Here is an 18,461-nt window from a genome sequence, read left to right as displayed (position 1 = left end):
GGGAGCCCGATACGGGACTTGATCCCAGGACCCCAGGATCATGCCTTGGGCAGAAGGCAGATGCTCAACCGCTGAGCCACCTAGGTGCCCCCACACCTATCTTTAAAGCAGGGTGGTGAGCTTGTCTAATTTGCTGAGTAAACTCATGCATCTTGAAGCAAGTGAAACCTTCACTTAGCTAGTATTGGTAGTGACCTATATCTCTAGGGAGTGGGAGAGAGATGAATAAGGTGTGCTCCTAGCATAGGTGCTATGATTAGTAGATTCCTGGCAACTCAGCCTGTAGGGTCTGATGATGCAGAGACAGTGAGTATAAAGAAGCCCCCCGACTACCCTGGGCTTCCAGGGAAGTGTGCAGTCATGTGCTCCCTGAAGCCACCAAAAAAATAAGCAAAAAGCCACAAGGCTTTTCTGAAATATTTTCACCAACCACGTGGAATGCATTTGTGGGACTATGGTCCTGGGAGAAGTCAAATATTAGGGGGTGATGAGGACAGGGGAAACAGACACCAAAAAGAAAAAAAAAGAAAGATTTCAAGACCTCTATAGTTAGGACTGTTCCACATGCCCATCACCAGTGCTTCCATCTTAGATTTAAATCACCATGGAGGTGGGTGGGGGGCGAGGGTGACTGGGTGATGGGCACTGAGGGGGCAGTTGATGGGATGAGCACTGGGTGTTATTCTATATGTTGGCAAATTGAACACCAATAAAAAATAAATTTATAAAAAAAATCACCATGGAGCATGAGACCATATTGATGCACAAAGTATATAAATATGTGTGTATATATAAAACTGGGTCATAATGACATGCCATCTATCCCCATGCTGTAAATCCTACAAATGGAAACACTTCACTGTGGTAGGATGGTTTACCTTTATTATTATTATTATTATTATTAAATGTTGAGTTTCTAGACAACTGCTGTTGGTTTGGGAAAAAGCTTTAATAAAGCAGAAACTTTTTACTTCCTGTTTCAGTTCCTGGCCAAAGGGAGTCATCTCCATAGTTCTTCATTTCCCTCCTCACCCCCCGCCCCCAACAACTAGTAGTCAACTAAATGATAACTTATGACCCTAGGCTCCTGACTTTGAACATATTTTGTGGTCGATGGAGGGCTGATTTACTGTTTGAAGCCCCATGTGTAGTTACCATGGGGGCATGCCTCATTTCCCTAGAAATCAAAAAAGCCCTACTGTGCTTATGTCTGTGGCTGGTAAAAATACATTCAGAGAGAATTTTTATGTCTATTCAATGAATTCAGAAAATAAAGCTAGAATAATAGTGTTTCGTGTCATGCCTAAAATCTAGATGTTTGAATAACCTGAAAGGAACTGTACGGAAGCAAAATTTCTAAAAAACGTAAGAAACAATCGAAGGTGGATAAAGCCACAAGGGAACAGCCGGATGCTTAGAGGAACCCTACGTGAGCTGAGATTTACATAAAAGTCCACCGAGAGGGATTAGCCAGATCTAATCAGGAAGGATTTGACATGTCTATTTCTCTGCAAACAGTTTAAGAAGGGTGGTTTCTAATCCCTCCCTAACTCTAACCTTTACCTTTCTAGAACAAAAGAATCCTTTTGAGCGTTTTCTTAGTTATGTCTACCTACATTGCACTGCTCTCCTCTTCTTGTTGAAAGTGGGACCCGGAGCTTTGGCAGCCTGATGCTTCGGGTGTCCTGGCACACACAGCTCCTCCTTTCCTTCTTTCCTCTCCTGCAATTCACGATCGTGCTTTCTAGAAGAGTGTCCCCTTCTCCTTGGATGCCTCTACCTACCAGACACTGCTCACAACACAGTTTCTGCTTTCTTCTCACCATGCTGTTTGCAAGTGTTGCTCGCTGTTCACCCCGGGGTTTCCTGCTGAGCCAGTGTGAGCCCACCCCAAGCAGGTGCTCACTTTGTTCCTCCACTTTATTCACAGAGCCTGCCCACTCCGTAGTGCGATGGGGCATCTGTTTCCATATGAGAGTGTGAGGACCTCCAGGGCAGACACCGTGCCTTACTCACCTCCCCATCCACTGAGCCTGGAACCATCATGTTTGTCAAAACACATGTGCAGGGCTTGCTTGCATTTTGTGCGGATCCGCTATGTGATTTGGAGTTTGTGACAGCCTTCTGAAAGACTGCCGAGCAGTCACGTTGAAGTCAAATTCTAGCTATAACTCCTATGTACCAAAAAATGGGTTGGACTGTATGAATGGATAAAAGGGTTGTCTGTTCTTGTCTAAGCAGTACATGCTTTAGAAGCAGAGAGTTAGAAAGTAAGACAGTGTTTTATAAAGTCCTGGATAAAGAAGTATTTTATGAATGCTGTTGCTTAAAAAGTGGCTTAACTTCCTTTAAAGTGGATTGATCCCACATTTGGTGGCTTGTGTGAGGTCCCTCTGCTTCACCAATGGATGGGTGCTTTCCACATCCATTTCATCATGAAAAAAGGTGCTCCTAATACTTTTGAAAAGATCAGTGATGCTAACGAGACAAACCAACATGCTTGGAGTTTCGAAGAAACTCTTTCTTATTGATATAAAGTTACCAGAAGTGAAGGTGGCCTAATTGTCCAAGTGCCTGGAAACTTGCTGGTTCAGTAATTTTTGAAACAGTTGGTGCCATACTCTAAGAAAACCATACATGTTACGTAAACTTAGCTAATATGACTTTGAAAACCAACCAGAAATTTTAAAGTGGACATGTGTGTCCCTAAGAGGTGACGAGAAAGAGGCAGAGGGTCCAAGGTGGAGAGAACGATCTGGCACCTGGGGGCTCTGGGTAGTCTGCTCTCGGGACCTCAGTTGCCTTGTCTAGAACCACCTACATGACTCCACTCTGATTGCCAACAAAAATGGGGAGAAGCACCTGGGTGGCTCAGTGGTTGAACATCTGCCTTCAGCTCAGGTCATGATCCCGGGGTCCTGGGATTGAGTCCTGCATGGGCTCCCCGCACGGAGCCTGCTTCTCCCTCTGCCTATGTCTCTGCCTCTCTGTGTCTCTCATGAATAAATAAATAAAATCTTATTTAAAAAAGTCTTTAAAAAGGAGGATGTCCAGAAATCTGTGCTGTGTAGATGACTGCTGGAATCTTCTGCATCTGATTATAGCTAGTCCACTAGTGCACTGGGCTGAGTGCCTGCCAGAAAACAAGTGGGTCACAGATCTGACTCCGAGGGACCTAACCCTAAATGTCCATTCCCCTCACTGAGGACCGCCCCCAGGATTGTCCCAATTCATAAAAAAACATTTAGAGTGTGAAACCGTAAAAGAGATATAGGAGATACTTTATCATTTCAGACTTGGGGGATTTCTTTCCTTTCCATGGTTGACTTTCTAAATCATCTGCTCATTTCATATATTCTTATCAGGGGTGGATGTAAGTTATGAGGCCCTATGTTTTTCGAACTACCAGGCTCCCATGTGGTCATTTTATTTCCCACGGACCTGAGCATCCTATTCTGTGTTCCATGAAGCACCATGTCAGGGAAGGCTGTCCTCTGGCTAAACACATTTGGGAAAACTTGAATAAGACAAAGTTAAACAGGCCTCTTGTTACAGGACTTCTTTGACCTTGCATTATTCAGACGTGCACAGGGGCACTCCAAGAAAGGGAGGTGATCATGTGTGCCAAACCTCTGTGGTGCTGGAACCTTTTATTCCTAAAGGAGATGATCCTGCAAGGCTAGTGTGTGGCACTTCACAGTACAGGATCCTTTGCCTTCTCAAGCCGAGAAGATGTGCTGATTCCAGTGACATGCTGCACAACTGTGCTGTGCATCTTTCCAAGAGCATCGCAAGACAAATGAACCCCAGCTGCAGAATTCTCTTTGGCTGTAAGGGGTCATCTAAATGACTCACCCCAATGTCCTTGGAGGCATGCTCATCTTCTCTCTAATGTATCTCTCGAAGGTTCTAATGATGTGGCTCTTTGGCCCTCATTTCACAAGCATTTAAGGCAGAAATGATGGGAAAAGACATGGCGTGTGCCCGTGCATGTGTGTGAATAAACACGTGTATTATGTATGCGTTTCCAATGTATGTGCTTGTATGCATCTATATCAAACTTGAACATCAAATATCTCCTAAAATAATTACAAAATAGGCATTCGAGCTTTGGCTTTTTTCAAGAGCTGGAATAACTGTAAATCATAGCTGAGGTCTGTAGCAAGGAAGGAACATGTCCAATTTTACACCAAAAGCTAGTGTTAGATTAAGGAGTAGATCCCAGGTCTATGGACTCTTTGTTTATGTTTAATAATAGGGGACTCAATGGTGACTCAGTCATAAGTTAGGGTTCTTCACCACTATCAACTCCACTGAGCTAATCTCTCTCATCTGGATAAGCCCTGAGGTCCCTAAGTGACCATTTCTGAGCCTTGGTTTCCAACCTGACTTTTCGCTGCCACTTCAGCACCAATGGCTTAAACCAACAGTCTTTAAAGAATCTTGGTGTGAATGTCCCCCCCCCCCCCACCTTCTCCAATATTGCTAACTGGAAGCACATTCTGTCTTTAGAGCTTCACTAGTACTTTATCTGTTTCCTACTTAACGAACATCTCTATCTTGTATTTTGTTTTTTACAAACTGATTTTATCCCTCCTACTGGACTCTAAACTCCTCGAGGGTAAGACCTGTGTCAGATTTATTTTTAATTCCCTCAGCATCTATCACAGTTCCCGGAATGCTGTAGATTCTCAATAAATATTCATTGGATGAATAAATGAATAATGCACAAACACCACGGTCAGGACAATCTTTGTGGCTATTTGTCATTTTCAATAATGAAACCACCGTATCTGGAAGATGGATTGGTTCTTAAATAAAGCTGTAATTTCCTAAGCAGAGTGGATTCTGATCCTGATTTGTGAAAGACAACAACTACGTTGTTTAACGTTGTTAAAGTGTAAAAGCAAGGAAGAATGTTATGCTTGACAACTGTGCTCTCGCCCGCCCTCCCTCCTTCTCCCTCCCTCCCTTTCCCTCTCTCTCTTTTGGTAACAGATGTCAACCTCGGTTAGATTCAACTCAACTTATTAGTGCATGGCTTTTAGCCAAAAGCAATTCACATTTGCAGAAGTGTACTATCACATATGTCTTAATAACAGAAATGTGTTTTTAAAAAAATGTATGTGATAAGTCACATATGGTAGAAGAAATCTGTACATCTCTCAGGCCTTGTTGTCACAATGAAAGCTTGAAGATAATTGCCGCAGAACATTAACATACAAGTGAAAGTCTCTCTGACACATTAAAGAGCCACAGTTTGAACATACTAATCAAGCTTTGATACCGGCACGGCTCCAGTAGACTGAGAAATACACCAGCATCTCTTGTCCTGATCACTGATCTTAAGAACATTCAATTTTGATTCTTACCCTCAGAGGTAATATTTAATGTTTCAAGGTAAAATCATTAGTGTATCCAGGTACATTATGTGCTTACATTCACTAAGCATATATTTTAATTTCTCCTTTATATGGAGTGTAATTAATGTGTACCACAGTCTCCCTATGGTGATGAGAGAAGCTTACAACCATGAAGGTATTAAAAGTAAATTGAACAAGTAGTTGAGAAATAGGGAGGAGGAGGCGAACCTTTAGAGAGGGAAACAGACAAACAAAATGGATATTGTAAATCATTTACCATCGCTGTAATGGAAAGTTTGCTTAGCCTGAGTTAGATCTTGGGGAGTAACAGAATTTTAGAACATGCATATGCCTTTTGCAAGCCATCCATCCACACACAACTTGGAAGATGAGAAGTAGGCTCTGGCTCCGTGTTCACTGGCTTCTGAGGCATCACCGCCCTGTCACTGGATCTCATCCCCGTAATGACTTCAAATATGGTAAATTTGGAGTGGCCTCTTTGCTCTGAATGAGAATTGGGTGTACATTGGCCCCAGAAAGTCCAGAACACAGGAAAAGGGCTTGGTCAATGCCTGCTCAATGTTTTAAACCAAAAAAGACAGAGGGGTGATAGTTAAACCCTTACAGCCATGGAAAAGCTCACTCTCTGTGCCTTCTTCTACCTGAAACTAGAGCAAAGGTTGGCAAACTTTTTCTGCAATGGGACAGAGAGGAAATAATTTCAGTTTTGTGGCTTGTACTGTCTCTGTCACGACTCATCCCTGACACCATAGCACAAAAGGAGCCACAGACAATATGGAAACAAATGAGCGTGCCGTGGCGTGCCAATGGAGCTTTTTTATAGACACTGAAATTTGAATTTCATATGATTTTCACATGTCACAAAAGATTCTTTTGATTTCTTTTCCCCAACCATTTGCCAAACTCTGCACCAGAGGATGACATCCAATCACACATATGATCATCTGCATCAATCTGTGTTCAGGCTTTGGTTGTAAATGCCTCCAGACCTCTGCTTTTCTGGCAAGACTGTACACACTTTCCATTGTAAACTCAATCAAATGTTCATTCTTGCATACGAGAGCAAGCCGGCACCTGATCAGGGGCAAAGTAGTGGGAATGAACTGGGGCAGCGTAGGGAGCATTTTGCCCATGGCGTAAGTCGAGAATAAGAGGGTCATGGACACCTTTATCAGGTACAAAGTGTGGCCCCTTCTGGTCTGACACTCTAGTGTAGGGCCACCAGTCTCATTAAGCCTCCAGACCAGGATCCTGGAAGGCCCGTTCTTTGGGATGTGTCCAATTTGCTTCCCTGTTCATTTATTCAGGAAAACATTTATTTGGGTTCTTAGTGCACTGTGGGTAAGTGGAATTCTTGGCTAGACCTCAGAAACAGAAAGAGGACCACTCTGCATAAAACTTCACAAGACTATGCTTCTGCTCTGCTCTCAGGCAGTGTATATGAACCATGCTCTGGCATCTCTGTCCCTGAGCTGAGGTCTCAAGGAGCTTCCCTTCTTCAAGCGCCCAGTGGTTGTGGCTGGGCAGGTGGGTCAGGCATCGTGAGCCTGCATGCAACAGGACGCCTGAATGCACGTGGAGAACAGTACCTTATTTAGTTAGAAGACGATTCTAAACATCTACCAGTTGATTGTGGCTAAGGCTTATAACTAAGCAGATTTGCAGATAGATTTAAAAGTACAAAGCTCATATTCTATTACTAATCCTTTGGTTCTTTTCCTTTTCCTGTTTGCTCTTTATAATAGTCTATAAAATGCCAGATGTTAAATAGAGTCTGTACTGTGAATTAACCAGAGCTCCTCAAAAGATATAATTGTCTGGAGGGTCGAATCCTGCCAAGGAGCAGAGACAAAACTGGTCCCACAAAACTGGGCCACTGGAGTCTGATTTTGTGTAGCTCCACATTCTACCAATGGGTGGTTCTGCACATGCCCACACAGAGCTTGGGGCTTACTTCCTACAGGGAGGGCTTGAACTTGGGGATGTTTGTCCCACTGAGGCCTGGGTTTACACTCTTCCAGCTCTTGCCCCATCTTTTGTGACCTGGGGCACACATTTGCACATAGGTAGACTGGAGGGAAGGGTGCAATCGGATTAGGGGAAAGACGATCACTAATGGCCCACCCAGGGACAGGCAGCCCTGGCCTTGGCCTCATTAGCACCATCCTCTAATCCTGCCACAGGCATGCAGTAGAGAAGCCTTCAGGGCACAGCCAGAAAAGAAATCAGGCTGCAGAGAAGATTTCAACCCCAATCAAATAACCAGACAACACAGCTACCAGAAATACTCCCATAGGATGACTCTAGCATAACATATCTCCAGACTACAGATGCTCCTCCAGAGGCTACAAAAGCCGATAAGGACTATTTCGTGGCCTACGGAAAATTAAATCTAAAAAGAAAGTATACAGAACCTTTTGGAAAAATGAATTAGAGCTTGGATTTAATGGTGTGCTAAACACTACCCTAGTGATTTGGAAAAGCAGCCTTCTTGTCATTGGTATTAGCTAATCCAGTCTCCCAGAAACTATTAAAATTTAATGCACTCCCCATTTTGGCATTTGGTACTCACTACAACGGAAGTTGGCGATTATAAATTAATACGGAGCTCCCAGAGATGTGATATTGCGAGGCCTACGATAACCCAGCAAAGAGAGTAGGACTTCCCTAGGCCACACGGCTGGTGGGCCTGATCTGCATAACACCATAATCAGATGTCACAAACCTAAATGACAAGACAAACAGCCTTCTTAATTTGAAAGTCTCCCCTGTGGAAGACTTTCCAAGGATGTCTAAGATGTACTAGATTTAAAAGAGTGCCGCGCTGCTTGTTTATAATTTAAGAGTGTCCCATAAAGCGCCCTGGAAAGAGCTCTTGATGCCAAGGCGCCAAACCTCCCCACGTGGCTGGAAATCACTTGGCGCATTTTCAGCCATTTCAGTCTCTGTCATAGGTCCAAGGTTTGCAATTAAAAATATAATCTTTTTAGCATGTGCAAGACCCAAAGGTTTGAAGTACCATGCATTGAATAGGATTATAATAGTCTTTGGCAGCTCTTCATGGATGGCACATATTTATTTATGTAAACTGGGCACAACTTGGGGCACTTCCCCATCAGAACCACAGGCAAAAATAAAATCAAAATCAAAGCTGGTCCCTGCTCAATCGGAGATTTGGGTTTTGGTTTTAGGTAGTTTGTTCATTCCCCTTGGTTTGTTTTCGTTTTTCAGTCGAGGTCTCTTTTGACACATGCAGAGTCCATTTAAATTAAAATTTCCAAATAATAAAAAATAACTTACTTCACAGGATTATTCTTAGGTTTTGCCTTTTCAACAGCCTGTAAACAGAAGGAAAAAAGGCAATTAGACAACATTAGCAGGCATAATCTTCGTAACTAGTTACCAAAACGATAAGCAATATAGAATGCTCTTCCGAAACATAAGGACCTAACTGAAGCAGGCTGCTTGCGATAAGCAGACTGGAGACACAGAACACAATTTCCTTTCCCAAGGCACATGGTTACCTGTCCAAGTGCAGCTTTCAGACACAGATACTCATTCCTCTCTGCCTGCCTCACACTCAGATCTTAGCGCCTGGGTGGGCCTGTTTGGGTCGTTTTGACACAGTGGGGAGTCAGGTGTGGCAGTCAGGGGAGGGGTGGGCGCGGAGAAGGTGGTGGTGGGAGAGCGGGGATGGTCATGGGCACACCCGAGATATTTAGATTTGCAGTGGGGCCTCGTTTATGCTGTGTGACTCCTGACACCTGGCCGCACCTGCATGGTGAGAGCAGGGCCAAAGTAGCCATTTCTAAAATCATTTTTATTAGCAGAGACCACAAAAGGCCAAGGGATGACCGACTGCTCGGATCAATTTCCTCCCGTGGAACCTTTAAGAAAACACATACCAAATCATCGAAATGAGGAAATCTGTGGGCCTCTCGGCCTGTGTCGCCTTAGACATGGAGTCTGGTTCCAGTTTATTGCTGAACCCATTGATCTGTGTACAGTCCATTTATCATTCATGAAAAGAGCTAGTGATCTTCACAGTATATTAGAAGAAACAACTCAGATCATCTGTCAACAGCCCTCTTATTTCTGTTTCCCTCTCCACAGGGACTGCATCTCCTTCGATTCTTCTGGAATTAAAATGTTGCTAAGCAACACAGCTGGGGGCGCTGATGGCAGAATGGCTACAGTCTATCAAACTGTTTAAGCACCTGGAGGGTTTTAGTGATGATTTTTTTCATACTTCTGTAGCATAATTATGTAATCAGAACCAAACTGGTACTCCCCTAGACTTTTGCAGACTATAGAAATAACATCTAACATGGGGAGTGTTAAAGCAGTGGTGTGGCAATCTCTAGGATCTTCAGACCCTTTCCAGAAATATCCATTTGGAGACCTTTATATTTGTGGACCCTGGAAGTGGGCAAGGGCAGCTACTTATAACATCAGACTTGGCGTTCTGGGCGCCTGGTGCAGTAAGTACCCCGGACCCTTCTATGCATGACAACAGCTCAACGCACTCCAAAGCCATTTTTTAAACGAAACACTTCTCAAATTTAGAAATTTGTGTTGGAAATTCAAGCCCTCTTCTATTAAGTCTTGAGTTCCATTGCTAGGTAAATACCCATTAATATTTGGGTACTTTCTTTGGCTCTCAGTGGCAAAAATCATCTCACCATCTGTGCCTGAGGCTGAATTTTGGCAGGCAGTAGAGCAGCAAGAAAGCAAGAGCGGGAGGTAACAGGTGAAAATGATAAAAATAAGCAATATGTGTGTGGCCAGCTCAAGTCACGTCTCACATGTAGTTAGGATAGAAGGGTCTGGGGACCTGGGTGGCTCAGTGGTTGAGCGTCTGCCTTCTGCTCATGACATGATCCCGGGGTCCTGGGATTGAGTTCCACATCAGGCTCCCCGCGAGAAGGCAGGGAGCCTACTTCTCCTTCTGCCTATGTCTCTGTCTCTCTTTGTGTCTCTCATGAATAAATAAACTCTTTAAAAAAAAAGGGTACAAGGGTCTGGCCCTGAGCAGGTCTGGCCCTGGAAAGGAAGCGGGAAGGAAGAGGCGGATGGTGGCAAGGAACAGGAGCTGCACCCAGTCTGCCCCCATGCACACCTACAGCTTCCTTCTCTACCACCCTTTCTCCCCCAGTCCTGGCTGGTTTGGAATGGGGTATGGTAGAGGGCTGAAGACATGTCATTGTGGAAATGACATGAGCCTGCTTTCTCCCATCCCTTGCAATCCAAACAGGTCTATTCTTGAAGAAGACTTAGGTGATCGTAAAGTCACGAGCACAGTATTCAAGGGGTTTCCTCTTAGAGCACACTGGATGCAATAGCATGAGCATGCCATCGGCAGAAGACAGGGAGGGAGAAATCAAAGTGACATTGCTTAACCTAGCTTTCATTCAGTGACACAGTTTTTGAAAATGTCTTCTCTTCTCTTTGCTTCAGGACTGTCAATTAGACCCAGTTAGTTTTCTCTGATCAAGAGGAATATAATCATGTTCAAGGCCAGTTTCTTTGAAACCTATGTCCTTTTATACAGCCATCATAGGAAAATAATTTCATTCAAATTTATGTTTTCTGGGCTGCTTGGCTATTGATTGAAAATGTCTCTGCTGAGAGGTTCTCATTTCTTTGGAGTTCACATCATCCTCCTGTGTGCTCACCACCTTTCATCTCTAAGCTAAACGGTCACAGGGAGTCTCCACCAGACCAGAGACAAGAGCTCACAATTAGTGTTCTTTACTCTCGCTGTAATGCCACACTGTGTCAAGCATGTTATAAAGAATTATTCAACTCAGAGACTTTGAAGAAAAAGTTTAGTGAATTCTTTGCAGGAAAACTATATATGTCTTTAAGGTCTAACAAGTGGCCTACAAAATATACAAGGAGAACATTCCTCTGTGCAGATAACGGGACATGAAAACACTGATCCCCAGTTCTGAAATGTGAGATACCGTTCAAAAGGAGGGGAATCAAAATGAAATGATCTTGTGTAATTCACCACACATTAAGAGGGTTGCATATTGGGATTACAGCTCATTTTGAGTTTAAAAACATACATTAAAGTAATTTAAACTGATTGGAAGATGGAGGCTAGATAGTTAACACTCATGCTGCTTTAATTTGCAATGTCTATATGCTTTCTAAAACCTATATTCTACTTATTTTGTTCCATGTTTCCCTAACATGATACTTATCTTGCCATTAAGGAAGCTCTAGTATAAGGATGATATGATAAATTAACATGCTAGAAAATAGACTCCACTGCAAGCAAGGTGAGAGGCTGTGGGCTACAGTGGGAAGAGTGATGAGCGAGAAATCCAGAAACCCGGGTTTGGCTCCTGTCTTTGCCACTTACTATCATCAGGACATTAGCAAGGCAGCTGACACTTATGTTTCCTTGTTTTAAGAAATGAAGATAAGCATTCCCGTCCTGCCTAAATCAAGGGTGGTCGGGAGTGGCCAACATTCTGCGACGGCGCTCTAGAAACCACTGCACCACTGCGTGCTATGCAGATACAGTGCATAGTGACCTGCCTGCTTTCGGGCTTTGGTGCACACACCTGCATGGCCTGAGAGTTCACGGGCTCACTGAGTCAGTGACCAGGATGCAGTAGCGAACCTATGCAGTTATGCCAACCAGGATTACAGGAGCCACTCTGTTCTTCTTGGCATGTCAGGAGCAGTTCTGGGCTAAATAGAATGCTGCTGTCTGAAAAGTCCTACTCTAGGGAGATTGGTATGTGTTTAGATCCTGACATGCCTAGGCCAGCAGGAGAGAGCCCTTGTACCTTCACATAGGCCTCTGCCCTGAATCTTCTCGGGGGCTTGTGTTGGTGGCAGGGAGGCCAGGGCACCTGAGGTGGTGTGGGGGAAAAGTGCAGGTGTGTATACTCAAATCTGTCTGTCTGCCTCCTTCTCCCCGACCCTCCTCCACAAGGAAGCCTAGGAAGCCTCCCTCCTTTCCAGAGGATTCCTCCATCAGCACCCCCCCCCACCCCTTGCAAATCTCACTCCATGAGGAGGGTGCTGTGCTTTTTCGCTAACATTTGATCCTAAGATTGAGAAGCTCTGAGGATGCTACTGCAGGTGAGCCTCCTCTGTCATATGGGATCTTGAAAAATTATATGCCCGGGGAGAAGGTGCTTCCCTCCTTCCAAGGGCTATTTATGAACGGATTCTTCTCATATTACTAGCATTGTACTATTCATGGTATCCTGCTAAGCAGCAAATTTATTTCCTCAGGAGGGACGATGTGGCTCAGGACATGCTCAGAGTTGCTCACTCATTAAATCTATATTCTTAAAAATAAGAAGGACCTATTTCACTCAGCATAATACAAGTCAATCGGAGAAGGACAAACATTATATGGTCTCATTCATTTGGGGAATATAAATAATAGTGAAAGGGAATATAAAGGAAGGGAGAAGAAATGGGTAGGAAGTGTCAGAAAGGGAGACAGAACATGAAGACTCCTAACTCTGGGAAACGAACTAGGGGTGGTGGAAGGGGAGGAGGGCGGGGGGTGGGGGTGAATGGGTGACGGGCACTGAGGGGGGCACTTGATGGGATGAGCACTGGGTGTTGTTCTGTATGTTGGCAAATTGAACACCAATAAAAAATAAATTTATTATTAAAAAAAATAAGAAGGACCTTGTCTTTATGTTATGCAGAGAATCTCCTGGCTGCACCAAAGCCCAAGTGACTCAGGGATCATACTGAATTACGTGAACCATAAAAACTGTAGAGCTAGTACAAGAAAATAGAAAGAAGGAAGGATACAAAGTGGCGGTCTATTGAGTCCCATCCTCTTTGGCATACATAACATCATGTCTCGTTAGGGAGAAAATGCTACATATACTTGCTCATCATCTTCTAAAGACGGATCTAATTAAAAAAAAAAAAACTCTTTGTTAATTCTGTCCCAGTGTTACTCTAGTCCATTACATTTATTTAAAAAATGAGAAGATGTTGGGGCGCCTGGGTGGCTCAGTCAGCTAATAGTCTGACTCTTGATTTTGGCTCAGGTCTTGATCTCAGGGTCATGAGATCGAGCCCCATGTCCCTTGTCAGACTCCACATTCAGCAGGGAGTCTGCTGGAGATTCTCTCTCTCCCATTCTCTCTGTCCCTCTCCCCACTCACATGCCCCCCCCAAATAAATAAATCTTTTAAAAACATTTTTTTAAAAATGAGAGAATCTTTTTCAGCTTTTAAGAAGCATACCCTGAACCGTGATATCCAGACTTGTGATAATGCTTTCCCCTTGCCCCCAGATTGGCAGTAAAGGGACCCCATGCAATACGTTTCCTCTTTGTTGACACTGTCAAGGTGAGTACTCGGAGGGCCTACACATATTGTAGCAGTAGACTCATTTCATAAGGCTATGTATTAAGGTACTGCTTTTTTCCTTAATCAATAATAATGTTGTCAGTAGAGCATAAAATGTGATTCTATTAGCACTGCTCCATATAGCTTTGACCTCTCCTGCTTATATGTTTTTTTCCTGGCATTTTCCTAGCAGATGTGCCCAAGCTGGGTCTAGACGATACATTTCTTGATTAAAAAAAAAGTAAGGAGTCAATCATTCAGATAATTTTAAATAACTAAATATTGGGCACTATGGAAATAAGACAGTCGATTGCATTGCTTTTGAGTTTCTATGTTTTGCCTTCTTTAACTTTTCACAGGGATGTTCTGTGAGATGCAGCCCTACCTTAACCTAGTGGCATGTATTGGTAAATTGTATCGATTGCCTAAGTCCAGAAGAGAAAACTCCTCTATTAACAAATGAACTCATCATTAGGGTATTCAGATGGTCTAAAATCAATACCTGCAGAATTGGTTAAATCAATTAAAGAGACATATACTGAGAACACTTGCCCAAATATAAAAATGAATTGCTTAATTACAGCATTTAAATAGATTTCACCGGAATGAGTACAACAGCCAGAGGCTTATATTATCTCCTATAGGCTGGGGTTTCAGCTGGCAGCACACACGCATAGCCGGGATTGCAGATGAAGAGGAGATGTCACTCAGCATTTTGCAACACCTGGATGTCTGCCTGAATTTCTGACTTCATATCTAGGGCTGGAAATATTTAGCAAAACACTACCTATTGTTATTTACCCCTCTGGAGAGGGGCCCACAAGGAAACGTGGAAATGTCATGTATTTGAACACTGAACCTACATGTAGGAAGCAAAAACATGTTCCCTGTCTTTAGAGTACTGGGCTTCTCCCATTTTAATTGAACTCACTGTTTGCCATGCATATATGAAGTAGGCCAATGCTAGATGTAACAGGGGTGGCCAGAGAATCCTGACCAGCAGAGCTTGGAGGAAATTATTCCCAGGTGGAGGGTACTACATCTTGTACCTAATAGTCACTTAATAAACACTAACCGGACAAATGAATGGGGGATCACTGTGAGTCTGAGGGGTCTGAGAATTGCTCTGGGCATGGAAGGGTGCTGGAGCAAAAGCCAAGGTAAGGTCTAGGATGCATGCATCTGGATCCTAGCTGCCAGGACCCCTGAGGCTCCACTTCACACCCCAGGAAGGAGTCTGGGTGGCACTGACAGGGCGATTTCCCAGCCTGTGCTCTGGCAGCAGGCCATGGCCCTCCTGGCTCTTCCTACAGCTAGGCGCTGGCCCCATCTTTATTACTGTTCGCCATCAGTGGATGATGGCCACTGCCCCTTCACTGGTCTGCCCTTCTCTCTGTTTTACCCCCGTTGATGCTCCCCCCCTTTTTAAAAAGATTTTATTTATTCATTCATGAGAGACTCACTGGGAGAGGCAGAGACACAGGTAGAGGGAGAAGCAGGCTCCATGCTCAGGAGGGAGCCCAATGCGGGACTCGATGCCAGGACCCTAGGATCACGACTTGAGCCACCATCCCTGATGCTATCCTTTAATGACAACTTTCTCAGAGTCCTTCCTGGCTTCCCACCGCTCACTGAATTACTCATCAGCCTCACCCACCCTGTTGTTCAAGACCCTGTCAGCACCTGCTCAATGGTGGCCTCATTGCAGGTCCTGCTTGTCCCCACGTGTGTATTTTGCTAACATGGCAACCACGAAGAGTTTTTCAAGTGTCTTTAGTGAGATCCATTTGTCAACTGGCGATTTTGTTTATAACTAAAGTTTGGATCTAGTGTAACTTAAGGAAAAATGCACTGTCTCTGGTGAAGGAGCACATTTCACTCATAAGGGTCTTTGGTTGACATTAATCATTCTCTAAGTGGAGTAAATATAGAGACACCAGGCAGAGCATCTCAGCACTGGCTGGAATTATTTATTCTCCCCATTAGAAGGGCCAATGTAAGAGGCATTTAGTTACCCCATTCCCCTGGGGGTTGTGGATTTGAAAATTCAATTTTCTTTCCCCCTGCCAATCTGAGCCCCCCTGCCCCTGGTGCTAGAGGGACACCCCTTGCAAAATGACAGGTGTCTTTTGGTGGGAGATGATCAACACCTAATAGAGACTCTCTCCTTACCATCTGTGGCCAGAAAAATGGGAAGGATATTCTCAGTGCATAGTAGGTACTCAATTATATAGAAGTATGCTACAACCTACATGGGAGTGAATACTGATGACGTATCCTTAGCACAAGCATACTAATGTATTTAGGCTTTCTGTCTTTTTGGAGCATGTTATACTCCAGGTGAGAACACTATATCCATCATTATCCATATACCTGTATTAGAAAACCCACTAGTATTCCACCTGTGAGTCTCCCTTCCTCTCACACTGCTACCACGCTCACAATACTCCTGACACCAGATGTATTAGGGGTTGTCCCCACCAAACAGCTCTGTGTTACACTGGCTGGGTGTTCTATAATTTAACTCACGTCTGACACTCTCTCCCTGGGGACAGTGTCAGACCCCACAGTTTAAGGGCTCCATCCCACAAGACTGCCTCCCACTTCCAATGCTCATGGCAGGCCCAGGTTGTCACCTTTCACTCTAACCAGTCTGCTACAAACCCACGACCCCCTCCTCAGTTTCGACTACTTGACTACAGTGGTTCATAGAACTCAGGCAAACAGTTTACTTATGTCTGCCAGTTTGTTAAAGGACATGATTGAAGAGACAGGTGGATAGTCAGATGAAGAGATACACAGGGCGAGGTCTGGGAGGGTCCTGAGTGTAAGAGCTTCTATCCCCATGGTCTTGGGGTTCATCACCCTCCCAGGACATGGATGTGTTCACTGACCTGGAAACACTCCAAACCCCATACTATTGAGATTTTGTGGAGGCTTAACATAAATGTGATTTGTTATTAAATCAGTTTCCAGGTTCTCTCCCTGCTCCAGAAATGTGTGTGTGTGTGTGTGTGTGTGCGCGCGCGTGCATGTCTCAGGGGTGAGTGGGGGAACAGGCCTTAAAGTTCTAGAATGACTTTGTCTTTCTGGTGAGAAGCTCCCATCCAGGAGCTCACGCAGTCACCTCATTAAAACACTCCTATTGCCCAGGAAATTCCAAGGGATTTGGTGCCCTATATCAGCAACAGGGGTCAAAGGCCAAATGTGAGAACAAAAGATGCTCCTAAGTGCTCTTATCACTTAGAAAATTATAATGTCTTAGGATCCCATGCCAGGAACCAGGGACAGACACCAATATATCTATATATCTATATCTATATTTTCTATTATCTTATACCACCAAATACCAACTGACTTTCCTGTGCCTCAATGTCCTTATTGGCAACATGAAGCAGCTGGAATAAAGGGTCTCCATGGTCATTTTAAGGTCTGGTATTCCATATTCATACACAGGTATTATAGTCTCTCTACACATATATGACTCAGGGATAAATATGGAACCTGAGTCTACCTCTATTAGCAATAAACAAGATTTATTGCCAAGTTCATAAATGTTTCTATCTGATGTTCCAGAGAGTCCCATGTAGTACTCTGTGATATATGGGTTATGCCATCCCATACATTCTGGAAGCATCTGCTGCTTTGATCTGCCCATCTACTTGAGTTCTGAATGGTTAATCTTACATTGGTAGCTAATCTCAAATTTGGATACCTCTTTTGTGTATTTACAATGCCTATGCTCTTTGCTCTTACACTAAATACATAGAAGAAATATAGAGCTGCTTAAGAATAAGATGGATTCCATTTCCCATTCAGGACAACGTCCTGGGTGTTTGCAGCCTGCCTGGTAGCTTTTCCAGCAGATGGCAGATATTTGGGGAACAGAGGAAAGCATTCTTGGCCTTAAACCAAAGCCCCAGTATATTTTTCAAAGCCAGCATATAAATTTCAAAATCTCACATTTTCAGTCTGGCAGTGTTTTATTATCCAGCTTTTGCTGGAGATGTTCATATTGCTCTAGTATATGCTAGAACCCAGATTGAATTCAGGACTTGGAAACTTGCAATAAACTTCCGGTACACGTGGTACATTGCCTCGGGTTTGTTGGCTAATGGCTCTGAGACAGAACTTCCAAGTTGCAACCATGGATTTGGGACCCGAACTGGGGAGACGGAGAGGCCTCAGAAAAAGGATATGCTTGGACCAAACATAGGGTGGGGTGAGAGTGGAGATGAGACCATCCTTGGGGACTTCAATTCAAGTCAACTGAGTGATCCCCAACTTCCTGGAGGTGGTGGCTATCCCCGTCCCCGCCCTGTTCTTCACAGACAGGTGCCCTGTAACAAAAGGCCATGGCCATCTCTGTCCTACAGGAGAGCTACCCTTTCTGAAATAACGATCAAACCCATTTTTGCTTTTGTTTGGCTCCTAGGGTGCACAGCACACCCTCGCCAATGTCTGATTTCAACTCACTGTGGGAGGAGTGGCAGGCTAAGCAAAAGAGCCAGTGGCTTTGCAGTTGGAGTGCTCAGAGATGGATAATTCATAAGCTGTAGTGGACATTAGCCAGTATCTGGTCATCAGCTGTGATAAGCATACCATGTAAAAACACCGCGCTGCTCGCCTATCTCTAAGCATTTTATTGAGATTACAATAAAAAGGCAATCTATGGAGATTACAAGTCAAAATATTTGGTACTAAAAGTAGAAGAGCTAATTACAATGAAAAAAAA

At 43.9% G+C, this 18,461-nt stretch overlaps 1 protein-coding gene across 4 annotated transcripts in view; it reads right to left on the bottom strand.

Moving 5' to 3' along the window:
- AFF2 (ALF transcription elongation factor 2) overlaps window positions 1-18,461 on the bottom strand; it is a 466,427-nt gene that overhangs the window by 78,114 nt on the left and 369,852 nt on the right. For all 4 annotated transcript variants that reach the window (XM_072744689.1, XM_072744692.1, XM_072744690.1 and 1 more), the window contains one exon: window positions 8,685-8,722. In XM_072744689.1, coding sequence (XP_072600790.1) covers window positions 8,685-8,722 — 38 coding nt within the window. The remainder of the gene's footprint in view (window positions 1-8,684; window positions 8,723-18,461) is intronic.

The sequence above is a fragment of the Vulpes vulpes genome, chromosome X (genome assembly GCF_048418805.1).
Source record: "Vulpes vulpes isolate BD-2025 chromosome X, VulVul3, whole genome shotgun sequence".
In the NCBI taxonomy this organism is placed as follows: Eukaryota; Metazoa; Chordata; class Mammalia; order Carnivora; family Canidae; genus Vulpes; species Vulpes vulpes.
The sequence above is the reverse complement of the archived record's forward strand: the minus strand, read 5'-3'. Positions and strand labels throughout refer to the sequence as shown.